The sequence below is a fragment of the Notothenia rossii genome (assembly GCF_949606895.1).
Source record: "Notothenia rossii genome assembly, chromosome: 9".
Lineage (NCBI taxonomy): Eukaryota > Metazoa > Chordata > Actinopteri > Perciformes > Nototheniidae > Notothenia > Notothenia rossii.
The window spans coordinates 32,639,461-32,664,908 of record NC_136907.1 but is presented as its reverse complement, the minus strand read 5'-3'; the positions used below and the strand labels follow the sequence as shown (position 1 = coordinate 32,664,908).

Below are 25,448 nucleotides of genomic sequence, written 5' to 3'. Positions count from 1 at the left end.
AAGAGAAATCGGGCTCCGTAGTTGCAGGTGGTCAGAAATGTGACATATTGAAAACTTGACAAATTGAAACCCTTTCAGACTCTGTGGTGTAGAGAGCTGCTGCTGAACTCAGATCAGTTTGGTGTTGCTACTTTATAGTGAAGAGTTGCATACACTTTTCAGGGGCCGGAAATTGTTTTCTTGTTCCATTCATCTTCTGCCAGCAGTTGTTGTTCCCCCTTTACGACAACAATCAGCTAACTTGGAAGAAAATACATATTTTTAATGTTTACGAAGTAACTTTTTCTATAGAACTTATGGATATAAGTACAAGTCAAAGCACAGAGAAAAAAAATCATCTGTTTACATCCCATGTATTGGTCTTTAGGGATACATAGTTTGTTACACCTAAAAGTTCATTTCAAAACTCCATTACTTATTTTAAGATTAATAATAATTGCCATGAGTGAAATAAACTAATAAATACGTGTATTTTCTTTATAAATAATTCCAATTTAATTAAGAATCAAATCCCCCAGGGTCAGTTTAAATAGACATCAGAGTCTGTCTAACAGAGTTTGTGTATAGATCAGGGATCTTTCAACATTTCTTGTGTTATCCTGTTAAATCTGTTTATTCCTAATTAGTTTTGTATTTCACATGCATTCACAAACATGTCAGTGGACAGCTGACTGCAGATTTTGTGATGCGTTCACTTGACACAGATCGGAGCCTGGGCCCTTGAATCATAACACAACATAACAGACGAGGTGGCCGTGCCGCTGACGGTTCTGTCTGTGCAGATTCTGAGGTGGGCTTGATGTGTGAGGCTCTAAAGGGCAGAGAGTAATCCTGATGACATGAGTGTGTGCAGCACAGTGTACTATGACTCAGACTGACCTTTTAAATGTAATGCATTGTAATGTCAGAGTCACCCACAGCGTGAACAGTTACATTAGTATTACAGATGCTTCAGCACCATAATACTGCAATAACATATGTATTATTTATCCCTAATTTACTTTGCATCAAAAAGTGCTTTATATTCTTTGGACCATGTTACTGTTTCTGACTGAAGCTATAGCAGTGTGCTGAACTGAAGGCTCTGCTCCAAATAATATTCAGACTAGCAGTACTTTTATGCAGGATGGCAATGATTTCACATTTGGATTGAAGCAAATGTTGTTGGTTTTTTTCATAGTTTTTTTGTACTATCCTCCTTTTCATTCCACCCATTCTTATTTATAAAAGCAGGATGTGTGGCGTGTTTGACCCTGACAACATGAAACTCCAAGGCCATCAAGCAAGGCTAAAATGTTCAGTGCTGTTGTCTAAATAAAAGAAAACGGTTGTGAAAAGAACTGTGTTTTTGTGAGCACCTGTCTGCATTTCATGTCGATTTGCGATGCTTTTCAGTACCAGAGAAAAAGCCTTTTCTGCGTCTGCCTATTGGATTTAAGCTGTGCACAGTGAATGCAACCACATTGGCTTTCTAGTAGAATTTTCTCCCAAGAAAAACGACTTTGTAATTGTCAGCAATATGGAGCCAAAAACATAATCAACTTCTGAATACGCCCTGGCACCGGCTAGCTCTCCCAGCACACAATGCTTTTCTCCCCAGAGCCTGGACGTAAACATGTGCACACAAAAATCCTTTAAACTGCAGGTATAACACACACACACACACACACACACACACACACACACACACACACACACACACACACACACACACACACACACACACACACACACACACACACACACACACACACACACACACACACACACACACACCCACGCACACACGCGTGCGTGAACACACACACACACACACACACACACACACACACATACACACACACACACACACTGACTACACCTGCATTCAGGAGGATCCAGGCAGCCTGAGTCTGCAAACCAGCTTCCTGTTTGCCTTTAATTACAGACAGGCTCTAATAGGGGGATGGGGCAACTATTTGCTGCTCCCTAAGGGCAATCTGGGAGGCTCAAATTGAAGATGATTCCTACACATGGCCTAGATTCAGCCTGCAAATTCCCCTTTGCCCAGTGTGTAGCAGCTTATCATTGTGCAATAACAGTGTCAGACAAAATAGAGCCGATGACACCCGCCCCACCACCAGCACCTTCCTCCAGATTCTTGTTACCTGTCATCATGTTGTGCCTCTATCTCTTAAAAAGGCAAACCCCTGGGTGAGTGGGGTAAGGGGAAATGCCTAGCCTTATATCTAACACAAAAGCCAAACAAAAACTCAAAATACTTCACTTAGGCCTAGATGGGAACGCTAGCTTGGTAAAAGGATCAATTGAACCCGTCTTTAAATGGAATAATAATACAAATGTGCAGCAGCCATACCCAGCAGAGTCTGTTAAGCTGAGCTGTGGGATTTCAGCAGCAGTTCCTCCTTAAAGTTTGGATTAGTGGCTGCTGCAGTTCACCATGCGAGGCTCTACTGAGCATCTGCAGGCTGCCAGTCGCTTCAACACACACAGCCATGTCCCTTTACTGAGGGAAAACATTCATCTGTGCTGCTGATGTACAGGAATGGTGTCTTTTAAGAACTATGCACAGCAGAGGTCGCGTTAACCGAATATGTTCCATCGTTTTTTTAACAAAGACACAAACATCTGAAAGCCATCCGTCATTTTCACAGATTAAAACAAACTCCGGACAGCGCCAAAGTTTCCCCGCAGCGGGGCTCCGGTGTAATGCAGTGTTATCCATGCCAAAGGGAAATTATATAGTTTCCAGATCTAACTTTGCCGAACAGATCAACGAAAGTATTTGCTTCACGCTGTGCGCGTTGTGGGCATGCATAACACGGTGCTAACAGTTCATGAACGAGAGTTCACCCCCCCCGTTGACAGTTCACGAGCGTGATCTCTCCCCCCCGGCAGAGTTGTGTACAGGCTGACGAGTAATAATGGATTTTGACGGAAATGTTGCGATCCTTTTTCCTGTCCGTCGGGCAGCGAAAAAATCTAGCGTTTACCATGATAAGTCAGTAATCTTGCATGTTATGCTACCTGAAACATTCATATTGCAGCATTCCTTAGATATGTTTACCATCATAAATGATCCTCACATTTCCATTATGAAAGCTTCTTACTGCACAAATTATTAGCCTGCTTTTGACCCCATACTGGATCTCTGACGCAGTCACAAGAAGAAATAAAAACATCTTTTCGATACACAGTCTTGTAAGCTGTCAACAAATCCGAAGAAAAACAGCATCAAAGCAAAGTGACAGAGCAGGAGAGAAAACTGCAGAATGTGGGGAGGCAGTGGAGCTGAGGCAAAGGACCGTCACCATCCCTCCACACACCCTGTGTATCCTGCCAGTCCCCATGCCACCACCTCGCTGACCTCTGGTCAATCAAAGGCCCATTCACCCTTGCAGTATACGTTAATACCAGGCCTGGCACTTCAGCCTCTGCAATCATACAGGTAAGACAGAGACGTGTCTGAAGGCGCTGTTTATTCTGTCACTGAGTGGACATCATGCCTGCTGCTATATTTAAGCTGTCAAGCATCACAGCCTCAAAACAGGTACAGCTGGCTCCCTGTGTGCCGGCACAGGAAGATTGATGAGGGGAGCCTGGCAGAGAGAGGCCGTGCAGCAGAGCCTTTGTGCCGCTCGGTGTGTACACATCATTTTCTCCCATTCCAGCGGAGGATCAGCAGCAGCAGATTAAATGACAGAATGCATTTCCATCACACCATCCACATTCGTTCAAATTAATTAGTGCTACCATTCAATAAAACGTGGATTTAATTATGCACACTTGTATACCATCACTCTAATGCCATTATAGTCTAAAACCTAATTGATATCGCCATGAATTAAAATCCCATTGTATCATAAAGTCAGATAGCAGGCATGGTATGTTTTGTTATGTTGCATATACTGTATATGCATAGGATTTGATATGTAAAGGGCAGAATTGCAGCAATATTTAGAATGTGTTATACACTTTAATATACCAAATACAGAGGCTAATCATATCCAGTCATCAGTGTAACAGCTCTTGGAGCTCCCTTCACATGATAGGATTGTCCTTCTCTCATTGTTAGTTCAGTTCCCTGCCTGCATGTCCTGCTCATGGCTGCATCACTTACAGCTGTTATCTCATTGGTGTGCAGTTGCACATTTATTATAAAGTGTTTCAGTTCCTATACTTCTAATCAGTAGGTTTTAAATAATGTACAGCTCCTTCTAACACTCTGTGTACTCCTGGTGTGTCTCAGCAGTGTTTCCATGCAGATGTCCACAGGGCTGAGCAGCGGCTAACACTTCACTGCTTCTTTAAGCATTTATTTGTATGCTTCACCTCCTCTGACCCACAGACATAACTGGATCGATTGTTAGTTAAACTGTGGGTACCGTCAAACATGTGTGTCTGAGTGTAGCAGTGCAATGGATGAAAGCATCCAGTTGTGGATCTGTTGCAGCACAGCTGGTCTGCTGCTTTGCAACGTGGCTGAAATTGTAATTTAGTGAAATCGGCAAAAAATTAGGTTTGCATAAGGAGTTGCAGAGATAATGACTTTTTACATTTCTTATGGAATTAGTGTGATTGTTTGTTTCTTTTCATTTCAGCAGCCTATTGCAACTGCCTCTCAGTGTATGAGCCTTTTTTTGTTGGGACCTCACATCATGGCATGGATGATTTCAAAGTGTCCTACACTGAGCAAACTAAAATGTTGACTTTTGCTGAGGAGGCTGCAGCAGCCCCAGCTGCGAGGCTCCACTAACACATTTCACATAACTGTATTAGGTTATTTGAAAGCAATAATATTAAGTATATTCATCTAACCTAATACAGTTATGTGGAATCTGTTGACATAAAACATTTAAAGGTCTCCTAATATGCTATTTTTAGGCATATATTATAGGTCTCAGATATATAAAAATTAGGGCTGTCAAGTTAACGCGGTAATAAAGAAAAACATTAACGCCACTAATAATTTTAACGCGATTAACGCATGTGTATTTTTTGTCCTCAGCCGCCCCTTAGTTTCAAAGCGCATCAAGTTTAAAATACCATCTAAGCTGATGCTGACAGCCCCGCTCCTGCCGTCCGCTTGTGGCAGACCACACTTCCACGCTCACCGGCAGGCACCAACTGTATGGCGTTATATTTGTGCCTCTATCCTGAGCACGCAATGAAACATGTTGCGCATAGAAAATGCGATTGAGCGCACACTTGAACATTTTTGAGCACAGAGAAATATATTTTCTTTCATAAAACTCCTGCTCCGTGCGCAAGCAGACCGCTGCACGCGCTCTCTCTCCCCCGCTCGCTCGACCTCTCCACCCTGTGCGCGCTCAGCTTTGCCTGTGCTCGCTCAAGTTGTCACAGCGTTACAAATGTGCCACAAAACCAACCAATCGGAGAACTCGAAAGGTCAATTGTGATTGGCTGGTCGTCTCCAATCATATCTTGTATCTGAGATGAGAGAGGGATTTTCGGTTGCCATCAGGCTGTTGACGTTCTTATTACACATCCGTCGTTGACATTACAGGACATGACAGACTCGAATGAAGAGAATAGCACACCACAGTGTCAGGTGAGTTATACATTTCTAGTTTTCTGATATCACGTTATTGTTTGCAATGCCTGAGTTTGCTAGCCGGCAACATAGCTATAGGGGTAGTTTAAGCAAACAGCTAACAAACCGTAGCCTACATGTACGCCATGAACCCTTCTGTATTGATTACTTGCTGTAAGCATTAGAGGTGGCAGAATGACAAACATGTTTCTCTCTCTATCACAATTTTGGGTTGACCAGAACCTGGACCAACTTCTGTTTCCTGTTCTACAATGGGCATAGAGCTTGCGTTAATTTTCAACCGGACAACTAAACAGATTAGGCTAGGACCGGATAAAGTTAGCAACACACGTTAACCATGAACAGCCTATTAATCCGTTCTCTTAATGTTTATTCCGTCCAACGTTGTGGAATTAGAGAGAAATGGCTTCTTAACGTGCTTTTATCCGGGGTGGAGGAAGTTAAATATAACATTGGGGCGTGTGATTGTAGTGGGTGGAGGTGGTGAAATGAGGATATCCATTTTGGAGTTCAAGCTAGCATAATATAGTTAACGTTGCACACTAATAAGGAAGAGAGCTATTTTTGTGATACATTGCTATTGATATGGATTTAGAGTGGATATTTGAGACAAGTAAACAAAAACGTAATTTATGGGTGAGTGTTTTTAGCAGAGTCATATTATGTCCTTGTGATTCTGTTGATTATTACCTTTCTGTATTATGTTGCAGCTCAGCTGATTTTGGATTGATGGCAAAGGGAGAGGGACTTAAGTTAGAGTGAAAATACAAGGTAAGTTTAAAATAGGTCAGCCATTTCCCATCCTATAGGTTGCGAGACGTATCTAACCCTTTCTCCTGTCTTTGTCTCTCTCTCTCAGCACAAGAACTCCAGGGGGATTCAATGTAGCCTGAAGACCTGCAATGAGAACCTCACCCTGAGCCTGAGTCTCAACTCCCAGAGTTTTGCAAGCCTCTCCCTGTTCCTTATTTTTGATTAAAAAGACATTAAGCCTCCCAATGGTGTGGTCTTCGTTTTGTGAAAAATATGATTACCTCACATATTTTGTTGCTGTTGTTGTCTTTTGTGATAGTTAAAAGGCTCCTGCTGACTTGAGCCAGCCATTCTTTCCTCCTCTCTGTGTCAGTGGGGAAGCTGTACATGTGTACTCCTTTCTATGAGTGATTGGAGCATCCCCCAGCAGCACAGCAAACCATGGGGGAGACTATATGCCAGGACAACACAGAGGAAAAGGCACAGACAAACTGCACGCATGCTATTGAATGTTTATTGAATTCCATTGATTTACAATGGATGTTCCTAAAACAACACATTTAACATCATCATGCTGCTGCTGCTGCTAGTGCTTTGACTCATTTTGCTGTCAGTTGACAATCATTGATAGGCACCTGTCGGTCTCCTGTCCTTTCTGAAAGTCATAAAGATTACATTAGTCATTTAGATGACTTATGTCCTCAATTACCAGAGGATTACTGAAACCACCATGAATTAAAGAAATGGTAGAAACGATTCTAATCAGAATTTTGAAACCTTCCTTCCCTCCCTCTAAATATATCAATAAGGATGTGATGTTCTTGACTCATACAAGTTTAAGAAGATAATATTTGTTTTAAAGAATTAAAAGCAATAAACAACAGGAACTGGATCTGTAACCAAGGCAACGTTAGCCTAACATGTATGTTAACAGGTAAGATAGCTGTTCACACTATCCATGTATATTTTCAACTTTTTGCAATGCTATGTTATTTCTATTTAAGATGTTTACATTTTCGATTGTTTAATTCTAGTCTTTTAACTGTCTAATGTACAATGCCTTGTCTTTTGCTGCTGCCGTGTTAACATTTCCCCAATTGGTATCAATAAAGTACTTCTTATTTTGTCTTAATCCTCAAATATTAGCACATTTTACTAAAAAAACAAACAAACACATTGATGTAACTACATACACATATCGATATGTTGTATACATATTGTAAATCAAAACCTTTATTGACCAATAACTACCAAAAATTGCATTTCTATCCTGTTATTAATGCATTCAAATCGTGATTCAAATGGCCCGCCACAAACTTCCGGGAACTTTCTGAGTCTCTCTGAACCACGTGACAATCAAGCATTTTGGACTTCCGCTGTCGCAACTCTTCTCTCTACATGGTGCTGGACCAGCCAATCAGAATTGATCTTTTCGAGTTCTCCGATTGGTTGGTTTCGTGGCACATTTGTAACGCTGTGACAACTTGAGCGAGCAGGCAGGCAAAGCTGAGCGCGCACAGGGTGGAGAGGTCGAGCGAGCGAGGGAGAGAGAGCGCGTGCAGCGGTCTGCTTGCGCACGGAGCAGGAGTTTTATGAGAGAAAATATATTTCTCTGTGCTCAAAAATGTTCAAGTGTGCGCTCAATCGCATTTTCTAGGCTCAACATGTTTCATTGCGTGCTCAGGATAGAGGCACAAATATAACGCCATACGACTGGCCATCGGGAGGACCGGGAGGGTGTGTGTATGTGTGGCGCGAGCGAGAGAGAGACCTTACGTTTATTGTTGTTGTTAGCATTTGGTGCTAGCTAGCTGCGCTAACGGATATAAGGAGCTGTTTCAATGAAAACAGAGGAGCGACATTTCGCCGACAACTGCGCCAAGCACTTGACTTTATGCAGGTAGCCCAACCCAGTCTCACAAAAAAACGTGTAATAACTACGTTGGTCCGCAACGTAGGACGTAGTATTTCTACAAAAACGCCTCTGAAATTGTAGGATCCCTACGTTTTTTTTCACCATTCATTCCAATGGCTGGTGTCTATGGCACGTGATCTTCAAATTTCTCCCTGCAAAAAAAAAAACATGGCCGAACTTCGTTTTATTCCTGGTTGAAAATGCCTATTTTAAAGTTAGTTTGGCCATTAAAATGCGTTTTGATGTCATTTGATGCGAGAAATATGAGTTGTTATTTCAGATGATGTGTGCAGTGGATGTATAGGGTCTTTAGTTTGCTAGTTATTACGAAGATTACTTCAGGAAATTGTGTCCATACAAGATTTTCATTGCTACGGACGCTGCTATCGATATTATTTCTGTTTTGTTGTGTAACTGTTTAATGGTGTTATCTTTATTGCTACCCCCTTCCCCGTCAATGTATAGTGTTGGTCCACAGCGCAAACGTATTAGTTTAACTAAATCTGCATCTAAAATTGTGGCATATAGATACGTTATTTTCCCCTGTGCAATTCCAGTCTCACATCTCACATCACATCGTCATAAACAAATACCGGAAACAGACCGAAAACATTTAAAAAAAATAAAATAACACTTTATTCCGAGTGTGCTTGCTTTTCTCTTTGGAAGTCATCACATAACGGCATTGTAATACACGGTTCGGCTGCATTAAATATTAAATATCTGCCGTAGTTCTCTATTTATAGAGCCCTGATGAGAAGACTTCTAGACAAACATGAGGAACTGCCGCCAACACTGAAAACGTGGCGTGGATCATAAATATATCAGCAATTAAACAACATCTTACATTTCTTTTCACACAATACGTCTCCTTGCAATATCAACACTAATTTGGCAGTTCTTTTATATTTGATCCTATTGGTAGATAGGCTGTATTTACACCATAAAGGTGCACAGCTGATAGAAAGGGACACCTAGTGGTTAAAGCATGTTATTGAATTTCATTATTTTTATTATTAGATATTAATAGGATCCCTATAAAGTATAGTCATTACTCGTTATGCTCTACTAATAGGTAATGAAAGACTGTATATAATGACTATTTTGCACATCCCTTTCAAGATTTCAAGATTTTTAAGGTTTATTGACATATCATATTCACAAACGGTGTAGTTATGCAATGAATGAAAAACTTGGGTCGCAGGTTCCTCAATAGTGCATTACAAGACATCTATCAATATTTGTGCATACCTCCAGCAATGTTAACTATGTTGAAGCACTTATTTTAACTGATATTATACATATGTATTATACTCTTATAAGATGTATGTAGATATTTAATCTCCGGCCTTGTCAGGTATTGAACAATAAATAAATAAAGAACACAGAATTATTAAATATAAAACACAGAATTTGTGTGATTATACTAAATGATTTACAAATAAACACCACTGCATATTTACAACTGTTACACATGCTGATGTAACGCAAATGTTTCCAACTTGGGATCAATAAAGTATATCTTATCTTAAGATGATCGATGGCTGCTGCCATATTTGCAAAATGTGCCTCTGAACCTTAACAAGTGCATGTTTCAGGCTTATCAATTAACAACAGGAGGGGTCACAAACATAAGACCAGCTGTTAAATAAAGCTCTTCTGACCTGAGCCCCGCAACGTCCCGCCAACACGGCACCCAGACCCCACGCAGCATTCTCATCTGTTTGTCATTGCTGGTGTCCTTTTCTGGTTGCTAACAAACACCATTGTAACACATAATCACTGATGTTCCGCTGTAACGGTGGTGGACTCATCAGAACAGAGTGGGCGACCTGACCAATCAGAGCACAGTGGGCTCACAGGGAGGGGGGCAGGAGTTCCAACAAGCCGTTTAGGACAGAGAGTGAATACACATACTATACACAGATGCTGTATGAGAAACCAATGTGAGTTTGGAACATTGAACAATGTAAATATATTCTAGTAGACCTCAACAATGGAATTATGATCAGTAGAAATGGCCATGACATGGAACCTTTAAATACTGGTGGAAGATACAGAAGACACTATGCCTCAGTGCCTATGGACATGTGTCCTCAGTTCAAAGCTGGCTCACTAACAAAAGGAGCTGTCTGAATCTTAACGCTCAACTTTTTAAGATTGCTTCGAGTTTGAGACTTAGAGTAAAAGCTTCTTAGTAGTCCATAACAAAAACTTGTAACATAACTAAGTGCCATTGCTTTATAGAATACACTCTTTTGTAGTTTAAGGGGCATTGTTTAATGAATGAGAGCTCTAATAGTGAGATAATGTCTCCACATGCTACATCAGCATCACTCTGTCTCTCTTTTCACTGTTACTGTGTTGCCAGACCGGCTGCAGCCAGATTGACCAGATAGTGTGGCGTTTCTTTAATAAGGAGCTCTTCAACTGTAGGCTGACTGCCTCCCACCGAATGACTTCTTAAATTATTCTGGAGGTTGTTAATCCGGAGAATCTACTGTGTGTAGGAGGAAGAGCTCAGAGCTCTGCACTCTATCCTGCTCGGCACAAGTAAGAAATATTTTAGAAACTGTGCCTGGATATAAATAAAACCTGCCTGGTGATCTGAGCCAAAATATGCTCCATATTAGACTAATCTATTTTAATGAATACATATTTGCTGTGCAGTACTGCATATAGTACAATCTTACTCTTACATTTGTATTTATTCTATTTGTTTAATAAAAAACTATTATTGAATTGTCGAGCCAGAATAATTAAAGACCTTAAATCTTAAACACTTAACACTTAAAATAACCGTATTTATAAGGCTGCTCCAGAGTCCAGAGACGATGAATCCTGATGACTTTATTGTTTGTTTTTTACTTACAGTGAAATACTTTTATAAATCTTTTTCTACATTTGGATCACAAAGTATTGTTTGTTCCTGTTACAAATGTCATTATGTCATGTGGCACGTAGTATTGGTTTAAAAACATTTATTTCTCACTGACTGAAGTTCCTCACTAAAACTTTTGCTGTTACTTAAACACAAAATAAATATATCCATCTGTAACCATCTGTAAGAACTTTCCTATCATTTCATACCAATTTTATACGCAATCTATTGTCTGTGTTTGTATCTCTGTTTTGACAACCGGCTGTAATTATTGTTCTGGGTTTAATAAGATAAGGATTAGCCTTTAGAAAGCAATCAGTATTTCACTATTCTAATGAATTAAGCAAACATAATGAAAACCAAAAGTTGCTTTAAAAGTTAATAATACTTCAGCAAAATCAAAATGTAGATGATAAAAGGAACAGGTGCAGATAATTGACTAACAGCATGCACTCTCACCACAGTAGGCCAACGTAGCATAAGCACCATTACATGTGGTACATTGGACCATTGAAACCCAATTGATTAAAAGGCTATGAACCATCTGCCACCTTTTGAAGGCTGTACAAAGAGATTGATGATGTTTATCCTGTTTCTCTAAAACTCCAGAGGTGGCTTCAGAGCCAGCTCATAACTGGCCTGCAAATCGATATGAGTGCGAGCGACAAGGCAAAGCTGATGGAGGCATGATTTCAGTCTTTGTGTGTGTGTGTGTGTGTGTGTGTGTGTGTGTGTGTGTGTGTGTGCGCGTGCGCGTGTGTGTGTGTGTGTGTGTGTGTGTGTGTGTGTGTGTGTGTGTGTGTGTGTGTGTGTGTGTGTGTGTGTGTGTGTGTGTGTGTGTGTGTGTGTGTGTGTGTGTGTGTGTGTGTGTGTACTCCTGCTATGGTCTGAAAATGAAGCATCTGCTACCAAGCAAACACATTCCAAATGTGGAAATGGGTTTCAAACAAACCAATACGTTTGCTACAAATGAACCAAAATGAGGTAGCCCAACAGAAACATTCAAAAATAAATCCAAAAGGACAAACTGACATGTGGTTTGCATACACAGCAGCTTAATTCTGGTCACAGGAGAGAACTCAAATATATTCAAATCTAAAGCATGTAGGCGATGATTCTACATCGTAAAGATAAGCACTAACTGAGTACTGCAAATACATCCAATGAATCTGCAGTACTCTGAATATATTTAGACTAATTATATCACTTACAGGAATGATGACCCATTATCAGCAAACTATTATCCACATTAAATTTGCACTATATCATAAAGATAAAACCCTTTGATTTGACTTGCCCTGAATCACTGTTGATCACTTAAAACCCTGCATGGCCGTAATAAGACCCGAGCTCACCGTCTGCATACTATAAATCTTGTGCTTATCCGTTGTTCTTATCTATCTTTTTTTATCAAATCTTTATCGATCTTTATCTCCCTTATCCTTTCCTTTTTAAAACTAGCACTAATGTACTAATTAATTACGTTTTCTCAGCAGCTATAGTGTGCAGGCAGCATTATAAAGTGACTAAAAGGAAGAGGCTGCCTCGGCGCTAATGTTATCTTCTAACATCTCAACGGCTGATGGGATTGGAAATTGTTTTTTATACATACTAAAACGTTTTTAATTAAAAGATTGAATGATACCAAACATCCATTTGGAATTGTCACTTGTTGGTGTTTACAATAAAGCCTTTAAACCTTGTACCTCAGATAATTGATATAGAGAGCCCGGCCTTCCATCCTAATTCAGAGTTACTGTTTCAATTAGGCAATTTCATTCTTAAAACCACAGTTTGTCTATGGATACATTTGTCTAAAATACAATTATTTTTATGTTTTGATTTAGGCTGACAAGTTTGGTGTGCTGCTAATTTTGATAAAAACATTTCAGAGCACAGCTTTAATACCGTGTTTATTCCATGTGTAATTGAATGAGATTCAACATCAGACAGCTCCACTGTGAGGTGTCAAGACCAATCTGAAGCTTTGAATGAAACCGACCCCCTTCTCCAAATGGTGTTCTCCATCTTTTTGACAAAACAGACTTTGTACATGGCATCAGATTATCTGTCTCTCAAACTCTAGGACTTTTCTGGAAGCCTGGACTCCAATCCCTGTTTAGACCTTATATCTGTGTACCATTCAATCAGAGTGTTCACAGTGATGTGCACAGTGATGTGCAAAGTGACGCGGCTCATTTACTCCAAGATGAGCATATAGAGCAGAGCCATGGAGCCATCTCGAGGCTAATGAAGGTGGCCCTACCCTCGTTTCAGAGCTAATTGTATCAGATGTACTGCCGTGGACAGGAAGCATTCTGCTTTATTTGCCTGGCAGAAAGTGCCACCTGTGAGGCAGACAATTGAGTGCAATGCACTTTGTGAAGAACAACATCATTGACCCTGTCTTTCCTCACAGCTATAGATTTTCCTCCAGATCCACAAGGGCACAAACAAGGCCTGGCCAATGATTAATTCAAGCACTTTTTAAACCTGTTTATGTTTTTAAATACTCCAGCGAGCTGTGCCTAGAGTATTTAATATGTCTGAAATGACTGTATTTGTTGTGCCTCCATCCAAAGTTGAGATAGTAGCCATTATTTATAACATCCAAAGCTGTTGTGTTATAACAAAGCTGTTAATATGTTTCTGAACAAAATCTGCTTTCTACATGTTTTATGTGTTCTTCCACTTCTCTCTTACTGCAAGACAAGAACAGCAACAAGTAAAGAAATGAAGCTGAGACACTACAAAGTGTAATGTAAAGGCAGCACACAGGGCAGCTGTAGCGATGGTTCACGCTGACTCTCTCAGGCAGTGGGGGCTCACCGAGAAGTTCAGCCCTGTGGCAGCTCACTAAAAAGGAAGCTGTGCCGCCTGGTTATGAAATTGCTCAGTGCTGTTCTCAGGTTCTAAAGTAAAAACTGCTGGAGAGAAATAAAGCCCAACACCCTGCATTTGGTCCTACAGTAAAGATAGATATGATACGGAACTCTACAGTGGAAAAAATGAAACGTTGACTTTAACTAAATGTATTATGTCAACAAATTTCACATAACTGTATTAGGTTAGATGAAGACATTAATATTAAGTTTAAATAGGTTCAACTTAATATTATTGCTTTCAACTAACTTAATACATTTGTTGTGCTACTGTGCGATTAATCAATGATTTGCTTGACAGAAATATATTCACAACTATTATGATAATCTAATAATCCATTTATTTTTTGAAATGTTTGAGGACAAATGACACACCCCATACTTCTATCTAATGTGAACATTTTGAATTCTAAGTGTTTAGTTTTAAAGATGATAAACTGAACATGTGCTCCTCTCCTGAGGCAGAGGCTCTCTCTTTGAAACACAATGTACCACCACTTATGGATTGCCTGGACTAATCCTTTAAGTGCTGTGTAATTATTAATTAGGTTTAGGAATGACTCTGAGCAACTAAGATTCACATAGCATGAATCACATTACTTTCTACAAACACCAAGGTTAGCTTGTTCTGGCCTTAAATCAATGGCCTTCATTATGTTGAAAATGCTGCTTATTCCTAATCACACTTGAGTAAATGTAACCCAGCAGATGAACCCACAGTAAATTAGCAGTAAAATGTTTGCAAAACACTAAAAGGCGTTCTTGTGTGATTATGAGATTATTAGCATGACCTTCAAGCCAGCAATATGTCATGATATTTTAGAAGTCAAACTAGCAGGAAAACAAAGGGGGGGTTATGTTACCCATGTGGTGAAACTGTAGAGCCATCAGCCGTGCAGATCCTTTAGTGGATATTTTCTGGCATCACAATTTAGTTAGTAGGGAAAGAGCTCAACTGAGTATCTCAAAAGAGACAAAAAGTCAGGTAATTCATGATTTAAATAATAATTATTGTTAAGGGAAATAGGACTTTGTTGAGAGTCTTTCACAGTAATGTAAATAGAGAATACTAATAATTATTTTCCAAATGTGCTGAAGAATAAATCATGATCACATTTTTTTATTACCTACAAATACTTGACACATACCCAGTAGATATAATATTACAAGATCCACTATATTCCATATCTCTATATAGTGCTGTGTACTGATCATTACCTGTGTGTGACCATGTAATCGAGTGTTCTCTCTCCAGTACCCAACCATGCAATTAAAGCATTGACTCCACAGAAGCCCAGAGTCCCGTCTCCACTTGACAAGATACATTTAGTGGCGAGTCGAAGAGGTCACTGTCAACAGTCTGCTTTCCATGCTTCTCATTATTCTCAATGCCAAGTACGGGACACTGGACAGCCAGTAAAAGGTGAAGTGTGCTGCCTCACTTTCATACCAAGGAGCATCATACTGAGATGGGAAACTACCTGCAGTTCCTTTCTGAATGTTTAACCCAGCGCTGTCTGAGATAAGTGGGCCATGTGTAATAATGAGCCCCTCCTGGTGAGTAAACGATTAGACGGTGGTTTTCTTCCTGAAAGGAACAAATAACAATAATGGAATAATGACACTGAAGTTCAATGTATAATTTCATTCTTATCTTTCCAAAAGTCTAGAGGCCCATAAAGTGCGGGGCAGATTGACCTAACTCTCAGATGGAAAGCGAGGTTAAAGCTTGCTTCCTTAAACATTTGTTTAATGAATCAATGAATCAAACAACAGCCAAGCTGTTGTTTGATTCATCCTCGCCTCTTTAAACATACACCGGCTGTTTACTCAGGTGACGTGACAGATGGAAGCTGATAATTATTGCATTTTCATCTCTGATTCTTTACTGTTTGATTTAAAAAACAACATTCACTGCATGCAGAACTCCTCCAGTGCATACATGATGCTCACAGTGTAAAGCTGATCAAAGCTGATGACTAATACATTTATCATGTAAGTGTGAAGATTAGAATATCATACAGCAAAAGGAGGTACTATATTTTCTTCTAGACAAAATATTAAACCTCATTCCCAACATCAAATCACTGATCATTTTTCATATTTATTTTTGTATAAACAAGCCTCTACATCAGATGAAATAGTTGATGGAGAAATTGAAAAATGAAAACCATTTTAACAAGGCTCTTTCATGGAAGTACCACTGACAAACAGTTTAAATCATCAAGTGGAAAAATAACTCACAAGGTTTACAGACTGTGTTTCACTCTGTGTCGAGAGGAACTGACAGAATGTCACTCACAGTGAACAGTATCGATTGGCCAATTACTAGCATTGGCAGCATTGTGGCTTAGTTGTTACCACGGATACCTGATAGAAATAAGCAATTTGGTTTGAATCTGACAAACTAGGAAATATGTTTTCCAAATCAAACAGCATGTTTCTGTTTGGATGGCTGTTGGTGTGAACGACACTTTGAAGATTCATTGTATTACCAGTGGAGAAACAAAACTCTGTGCTGGGTCTGTGAAAGCTTCTTTCTACACTGTACCGACAAAAACACCTCCAAATGTGCTTTCACCTGGACCTGGTGAAGTGTTGGGTGTAACGCGTTACAAAAGTAACGGAGTTACAGTAATATATTACTTTTTGCTGTAACGAAGTAATGTAACGCATTACTAATGACATTTGGGTAATATATTACCCGTTACAATTCTCAGTAACGCAGTTACACAACACATTTTAGCCCGAAATTAAATGGTGTTTTGTTTTTTAAGAATTCACAAATATCGCGAGACATTCCGATACCAGAGAAAAAATGTGCGGGTAGATTAATAAACCTGATGCATCGTTTATTATTGGGTTAAGATGGCGGGAGGAACTTTTGAGCGATGGGTGTTCTCACATTATTATCAGTTCATTAGAGAAAAAGAGAAAAACATAATAGTCAAGTGCAATCTATGTTCGTCGGCAGAAAAGGAATTGTCTACATCAAGAAATAGCACTAGCAACTTAAAGAAACACCTGGACCGATGCCACGCTAACACTAAGTTAGTCGAGAGATCTGCCGGCTCGGAGAAAAGAAAACATACAGAAGACGTGAGTGCGGGCACGCCGAAGCAACACAAGTTAACATTCTCTCGGTCTTCTATGACTCTGGAACCCCGAGAAGTTAAGAGACTCGTGGCAGAGTATGTTGTGGAAGACATGCAATCTCTGTCAACTGTGGAGTCGGCGGCATTTAGAAAACTTGTCAGCAAAATCCCTGTCAACACCACCAATGACAAGGTAAGCTAAAGTTGCAATAGAGACTTTTTAATACAGTAGGTTACTGGGCCATGCCGAGGCTGTACTACCATGTTAGCGAACAGCGACATAATTGTAATGTTGTTATTTTGTGTGTGTGTGTGTGTGTGTGTGTGTGTGTGTGTGTGTGTGTGTGTGTGTGTGTGTTTGTGTGTGTGTGTGTGTGTGTGTGTGTGTGTGTGTGTGTGCTTGTGTGCATGCGTGTGTCTTGACTCGCATCTTATTCTACTCGCTTTGTACATGGTTAGCTTAAATGTTACTGCTGCCTGGTGGTAAAAAGATGTATTGCCTATACATAAGCACCTATCATTACAGTAATGTTACCGGTATCCAAATATTATTTAGCCCAGTTATAAATGAAGCATTAGTTTATTATCTAGCATGACTTTAATATCTCTATCTTCTTAATTTTCAGCAACTTTTGCCAGATAGAAAGACATTTGCCAAAGAGTTGGATAAAGAATATGCTATCATGGAAAAGGAGCTGAGGAAAACTATCGATGCCCAGGATTATGTGTCAACAACGGCAGACATATGGAGTGCTAACAACAAAAATGTCTTGGGGGTGACTGTGCATTGGATCGATGCAGATACCTGGAAACGAAAGAAGGCTGCGATCGCTTGTAGAAGATTTAGGGGTCGACACACGTACGACGCAATAGCAACAGAGCTGGAGGACATTTTCTCTCAATATGGACTTACCAACGATAAAGTGACTGCATGTGTGACGGACAATGGGAGTAACTTTGTGAAGGCGTTCAAGGAGCATCAGCAGCGGCAAGTGGAGTCCGATGAGGAGGAGGATGAGGTTGATGGCGATGGTGAGGCAGACTTTACAGACCTTCACAGTGTGCTTGCCGCCGCCAAAGATGATAATGCCCGGGACGGGCTATGTGTACTGCCTCCCCATCATAGATGCGCAGCCCATACACTTAATCTAATTGCGAACAATGAGGTTGATACATGGCTGTCATCTAACGTAGAATCTAGGGCTGTGTATCGTAGTGTTACCGCCAAATGTTCAGCGTTGTGGACGAAGGCCAGCCGGTCCACAGTAGCATCAGAGTTCCTGGAAGAGGTCAGTGGTAGAAAGTTGATTGTCCCCACAGTAACAAGGTGGAACTCATACTTTGACGCCTATTCTCGGATCCCAGAAATGCCCCTCAGTGACATCAATAATATCTGCACACAATTTCAAATAAAATGTATGAACGACAGGGAATACCAGTTTCTCAAGGAATACTGTTCCATTATGAAGCCTTTCACAGTTGCACTGGACATCTTACAGGGTGAGGACACTTGTTTTTATGGAACGCTTCAACCAACACTAGAAGTTCTCATAGGAAAAATCTTAACAATGAAAACTGGCCTATCAGCAATGACCACTGGGCTGCCTGAAGCTATTGTGCTATTGTGGGAGCAATCAAAACTTGATTTGCCACAATAATTGACTCCAAGGAAGCACTGCTTGCCGCTGTCTCACTGCCCAAGTTTAAGCTGCGTTGGATAAAAGAAGAAGCCAGAAGAGACCATATCAAGATACTCCTCATGTCAGAGTGTCGTTCCCTAACAACACAAGAGCCTTCAGCCCTCATGCCCGATGTCCCTCAACCTGCTGGACTTTTTTGCCTTTGACTTACAGCCCGTTACCACAGCTGATGCGCCCATGTCTGTGGAAACAGAGTTCTGCCCCTACGATGGAAAGTCTGCACCAGTTTCCAAGAATTAAAAAAATCGATGTAATGCCCCAACGCCATCCAGTGCACCAGTAGAAAGACTTTTCAGTCTTGGAAATCTTGTGCTCACCCCAAAACGCAACCGTCTCGGTGATGGACGCTTTCAACGCCTTCTCCTGATGCGCTTCAACCGCCATTTCAGTCAAGGTGGTAGTGGAATAGGCCAGCCCCCCACCATAGAAAAATAAGTAGGCTATAGGTCAAGGCTTTAAGGGCTTTCATACTTAAAGTATTTTACGAGCCTTAATTGGCTGTATTCTATTTTGACAGTAAAGGTTTCCTGTTTATTTTTTTATTTTCAATATTCCAATGTGTGTGTTAAATATAGTGGAGCTTCATTTGTTTTGTGAAGTATTTCCTACGAGGCCTTTGTTTGTATTTAGATTTGACCAGACTTTGTTTAGTAGCCTATGTTCTAGGCGTTGTTTGGCAAATAGCAGGGCTCCTATTTTTGGCCTACGTTGCATTTAGTAGCAATCTTAAGAATTGTTTGGCTTACATGTTAATAGTGTTGGACTGAAAATGGCTGAGCCGTAAGCTATTCCTTGAGGCCTAATCCTTTTCGTATTTTTGATAAAGCTTCTTCTTTGTCCACTCAATACATTCAAACTTCTTGAGCTTGGAACTTGAATTAAATAAAAGAAAGTAACAAAAAGAAAAATATATTGCACACCTTGTCATTTCATAATGTTAGAGATTTCATTATAGTGAGCTCTAGCTCGATTGTATTTAATATATATAGGCCTAGACTTATAAATATTGACAGTATCTCTACTATAATTGACCAGACTTTGATCCTTTGTCTGCTTTAAATAAGTTTATAAGTTGTTAGTAGCCTTAAGGGCCTACACAGTTGTTATGCTATACCACATTGCCCTTCACTGGATGTATAATGAGCTGCACTAAACTACATTTTAGCATTTAAAATACCGAACCATTCTTTTGCGGTTATTTTGGTGAAAGTAACTAAAAAGTAACTAAAGTAGTGTAACTCCTTACATTTCAGAGACAGTAATATTGTAATGTAACTTATTACTTTCAAAAGAGAGTAATAAGTAATATGTAATATATTACATTTTGGAAGTAACTTGCCCAACACTGACCTGGTGTAGAAAATTACGCATATACTCAAATGTACGGAGCCCCTAAAGGGACATGGAAAAAAAAAAAATGGAGAGAGAAAAAAAATAAAGTCAGGAAAACGGATTCGTTTCTCGTGCGCACGAGAAACGAATCCGTTTTCCTGACTTTATTTTTTTTGAGAAAGTTACCGATGCAGCAAGGAGGAAGTGGAACACACATTAGACAACCATTTCATTGCAGACTGTTATGTTTACGTGGGGAAATGACAGAGCATACATTATTTGACATAGACTATATTTTGAAGTCAGACTTAATTTTATGGACATTTCGGCCAGGGGTGTAGAGCTATTGGTTTAAGCACAGGATTGGCAAAACAGGAGAGTTTGTAAACCAGTCTGCTTTGATCTATGAATTAATGTCCGTGACTCGCAGAGTACCTGCTTCCCCCGCAGCTTTTTTATAGGGAAACAAACACTCAGAACACACACACAGAGTCAGTGGCGGACCGAAATGTCCTTAAAGTGAAGTCTGAGTACGAAATATATCTCAAATAATGCACTGTCATTTCCCCACGTAAACATAACAGTCTGCAATTAAATGGTTGTGTCCTGTGCGCTTCACTTCCTCCTTGGCGCACCGGTAACTTTCTCCCCCAAAAAAAGTCAGGATAACGGGTTAGTATCTTGTGCGCGCGAGAAACTTTCTTGTGCGCACAATATACTAACTAGTTCGCACGAGATACTAACCCGTTATCCTGACTTTTTTTTTTCTCTGTTTTTTTTTTTTTTTTTTCATGTCCCTTTAGGGGCCCCATACAAATTAAGAAAAAACTGAGACTGTCATTTAACCTGGACCTCCTTTTTCCTTATTTGCATTTATTGATTTTTTGGGTTACAAGGTGTACATAACAAAATGACCACTATACATCAAATAGCTAAATAACAATCCTTAAATCAAAAAAGGGGCAAAAAACTGATTGACAATAACTTACAGCTAACACATAATGGATACAACATTAATAAACTAAAACTCTGAAAACTATTCCGAAACTAAAGCAGAAAAAACAAACCAAATGTTCATTTCGACCTGTCAAAACATGACATGTACAAAGTGTGGAGCATGATAGTAAACCTATTTACTTTCTGTGAGCTTACTTGAAGTTCTGCAAGTGTTAAAGTCAGCATGACTAAATGAGATAAAAGGACACCAATGGATTCCCCCCGCAGTCCATTGGACACATCAAGACGTAAAGACTGACAAAATCTGTGTAGCAGGAGATAACAGGACATCCTGGAATTAGATTGCAGATTGAGCCTAAAGCAGTTAAACTGCAGGGGAGCTGTTCATTTCTGGTTGAGAGCCACCTGGCACAGTAAATCACTTCAATAGAGACCCATAATTGTCTGTCCGCAGTGTGATATTATTCCATATCCAATATTATTTGAGCCACTTCCAACCCTGTCTATTACAATTTGAAAATATGTTTTCCTGCAAATTGTGCTCAGATTTTGTCATTGAGTATCATCTGTCACCTGCCACACCTATTCAGATTCTCTATTTCCCATTTGTCAAGCAAATGAAAATTTAATTTGAGATAAATTGAAACATTGGCATGGCTCACTTGGTGCATTTAATGGGTCAACAATAGTCTTTATAGAGTGTTTCTGTCCTACACACACACACAGTCTTCTTGGGTTTCCTGTTGGTGGGGTTTTAGTCAGTGATCTTGACAGTGACTCAGCTTTTTTTGGCTCTTTTTATGACATTTGAACCTCCTTGTGCTTGTCAGGTGAGTTACAGTGCCAGCGTTGTTGACATTTTTTCAGTGACATTGCTAGAAGTGGAACGGTGGAACCGTAGGGAAAGTCTAAAGTAATGCTTTTTATTCAGCTCACTGTTTGGAGGGGTCTTAGCCTCACAAGATTTCAGAACAAGATTTCTCCTTGAGTGAGACTTGCTCTGACACAACACAATATCAATACATTAGGTATTTCAAACAATATAATTTCAAGTTATCAATGCAAGTGATTTTATCGAAAGCGCCAAATAAATAAAAAGCAGATTTAGAATCAGGTTTTCAACCTGGCAGCATGAATGAAACAGCAACAACATATGAATAAAGACATGTGTGTGATGGTCAAGGTGGGGCCATTATGTTCTGTGTTTCTGTTCCTGTTGTCTTTGAGAGTCAGCCAGTTTCATCCATGGGTCTCTCATATTCCATCTGAGGCTGTCACATGACCTAATCATGGCATCTTTTTCGTTTTTCGTCTTTTTTTATCTGTTTAGTTTTGTGGAGTGAAACATATTGTCACTTTTAGAATCAAGGAACATCTCTAGATAGAAAGGAGCCTTAAAGAACCTCTGAAAGGCAGCAACTGTGTTTAGGTCTTTCTTAAAGCACCCTGCTGTGAAGGTGACAAAGATAAGCCAAGTAACGTTACAGTAGAAGTTGAATATAGAATCCAGGGATTGTTTACCTGACTGAAACAAGCAATTAAAATGTCTGTATGTTTATCAATGGAGAAAATATTCTACCTTTGACAGATTCTCGGTCTGGGTTTAGGATCCAACGGGAGCCCTGCAGCTGAACCTGGAGCTGAATCTACTGATTAAAACTGAGGCCCAGAAAAGGTCATAAATGGAAAGCTTTACTTAAAAAAGCCCTTGGAATGCAGGAAACATTGAAGGATCTACTGAATAGTGTGAGTTATTTCATTAAAAGCATTATGCTGTAGAAATGTCCCCTGGAGTCCTCCTGAGCGAGGGGCCAATCAGCTGGGAGCCACACGTTCATCAGAACCTGATTCCATGAAAACGACGTGATTCAAACACTGTGGGCAGTTTCAGCTGGATGAGGGTTTTTTGTAAATATGAAGCAGATGTGATCACGGAGAAAAAATATGAAATTCTACAAATTAGATGTTTGTATTTGATGTATTTATACGTACTGTATGCACAAATAGACAACTGTTACTTACTCTGTTTAATGATCTGTATGTAGATTCATAAATAAAACGGCCCTGATGGCAGCATGCTGTTCAAAGGTTCTTAAAGGGGGAAATAAATAAATATGCTACTAAAATCTTATCATTAACATTTATAGGTTCATAAAACATAATACAAATGCTCATTTCTGATTATGTCATATGTGTATCCTTCCCAAATTGTAGGCATGATTACACTTTTTTTTTTTTTTTACATTTGATCAATATAATCTTTCTTCTTTTTATCACTTTGGGTCAAAAAGTTTGATTTCATAGCTTGTCCCAAATCGTGAAAATAAACTAGCACTTTTTTTTCCAAGGTGATCACTATGGTCTATATATTCCTTATGGCTCGCTGCGCTTTCAGCCAGCTATTAGGCTTCAGCAGACAGTAAGAGTGTGAACAGTAAAGGTTATGAGGTAGCCCACACAGAGAAATGAATTACATCCTGTCAGGCTTATGGGCTTATTATTTAGACCTGGTTACCGCCCTGCCTCACGGTGAAAAACTACAAAGGTCAATCACATCGACAAGCATCAGGGTGTTGATGGGCAGCAGCGGAAAGCAGAATAACAACAGAGGAATCAGCTTCCTGCAGAAAAGGGCCTCCATTCAGGGGCTTCTCAGATAACACAGCTCAACAATCTTCATGTTGTATTGCAGATATATGAAGTTGCAATATACATAATAAATAATAAATAACTAGGATCCAATTGAACATATAACCAAATATGTTATGGTATTCAGCAATGTGTCAACAATAATGAGATTAACAGACTGGAATTTCTTCAACATCCTAAAATCATATTAATACCAGCAACCTAATCAAATACATACATACAAAGGAACAGATGTATCCTTGTGAACGTATATCTATTTTTACGGCAAGTTATACCGCAGCTTATTACTGGCCCCTACTGTTGTAGCTCTTTAGAACATATGCAGTAAAGTCTACTTCTCAGTGATATGTCCTCTACAGAGGAATACAAAGACAGAAATCACAATATAATAATAATAATAATTCCTTACATTTATTATAGCGCTTTTCCAGATGCTCAAAGCGCATATGTAGGGCAAACTCAACACTGGCCTCCTCAATTATACATAATCTTCTCTCTTGAGTAGTGGAGTCGGTACTTGAGCTTCTCTCTACAACTCTGAGTGAATAGAGAGAACATGCAGCACAGAGCAGAGAGACTCTTGATCAGGAACCAGTCACACACAATCCTCACTCATTAACAGAGCTCTTTCAGTCAGTAGGGCAATGTTCACATAAATGTACATTATATATACAGCACTGTATGATATCTATCTATACAATGTGTTGTGTTTTCAAATATTTAATGGAAAGAATGCTTTGAATTTTAAAAAGTAGCAACCAAAACAGACAACATATTATGTTGTATTAGTCACAAACATTTAGCTTCTAAAATATGTAACCTTGTTAAGGAGAAGCTGTTGAGTTTAGTAGTGGATATTTTTGAGGAAAACGAAGATCAGAGGACCGGTAATAGAATACATCTTCCCAAGATCATTATTTCAGCCATGCATTAGCTCATTGCAGATATGTTCTAAAGTCAGCTGAAAATCACAATGAACTGAAGTACACAAATACACCTCCCACCTCCCTGATAAACAAGTGGTGCTCCAGCCGTATGCCAGGATTCCTTAAGTCCACTGAATCAGAAACCTATTTACAGATTCTAAATGTTGAGACAAATGTAAATTTGATATTGGTAGAAAAAATGTGTTTAGTTATAGCAATCTTTATCAGGAGATTCAAAAGTCATGATACCATTTACAAATAACACACTCACTAAATATCATTATTACAGAAGCAATGAAAGTGCAGAATTGAAATGGATAATTCTCTGATATATTGAAGAAGTTAAAGCTTTATATTATTGCAGTTCACTAACTAATTACTTTGTGACCCATTTGAAAAGATATTTGATTCTATTTTTCTGCTTGATGGTTTTTGGTACTTTGGATATTATATCCCGAGCTGTTTATTGTTGGGTAGTATCCACAGTTACTGTTAGAATTTTACAAAACTGTGGATAAGGTCCCAATGTGCCCGTCACAGTTTATTTGTGCACAGATGGTGGTAAGTAGCAAGAAGAAAGGTCATAGCTTTTTCTATCGGGGGATAAAGAGACACAGAGAGAAAAGAAACAGCCCGGTTCAGGTGGACTATTTCTGATAAACACAAAACGCTTTCTTTTAAATTGGCTTTATTGATTTTCCAGCATTAAATAGTTTATGTCAGAAATGTTTTACAACAGCTTCTTGTTTTTTTTCCTCCGGACTTTCATCTATTATCTAAGCA

At 39.5% G+C, this 25,448-nt stretch overlaps 2 protein-coding genes across 3 annotated transcripts in view; one reads left to right on the top strand and one right to left on the bottom strand.

The window, feature by feature from the left end:
• The window catches only part of opcml (opioid binding protein/cell adhesion molecule-like), a 641,537-nt gene that overhangs the window by 234,737 nt on the left and 381,352 nt on the right, over window positions 1-25,448 (bottom strand). The gene's annotated exons all lie outside the window — the stretch shown is intronic.
• On the top strand, window positions 8,349-20,133 carry LOC307020350 (uncharacterized protein). Its single transcript, XM_079651654.1, has 2 exons — window positions 8,349-17,294; window positions 17,728-20,133. The coding sequence occupies exons 1-2, from the start codon at window positions 16,875-16,877 to the stop codon at window positions 18,757-18,759; spliced, it is 1,452 nt and encodes a 483-aa protein (XP_079507780.1). The 5' UTR covers window positions 8,349-16,874; the 3' UTR covers window positions 18,760-20,133.

What these genes read in the sequence shown, in the direction of transcription:
- LOC307020350 (XM_079651654.1), top strand. Translation starts at nt 16,875, where the DNA reads ATGGCGGGAGGAACTTTTGAGCGATGGGTGTTCTCACATTATTATCAG. An exon ending in TCAACACCACCAATGACAAG is followed by an intron (nt 17,295 to 17,727) that starts GTAAGCTAAAGT and finishes CTTAATTTTCAG; the next exon opens with CAACTTTTGCCAGATAGAAA.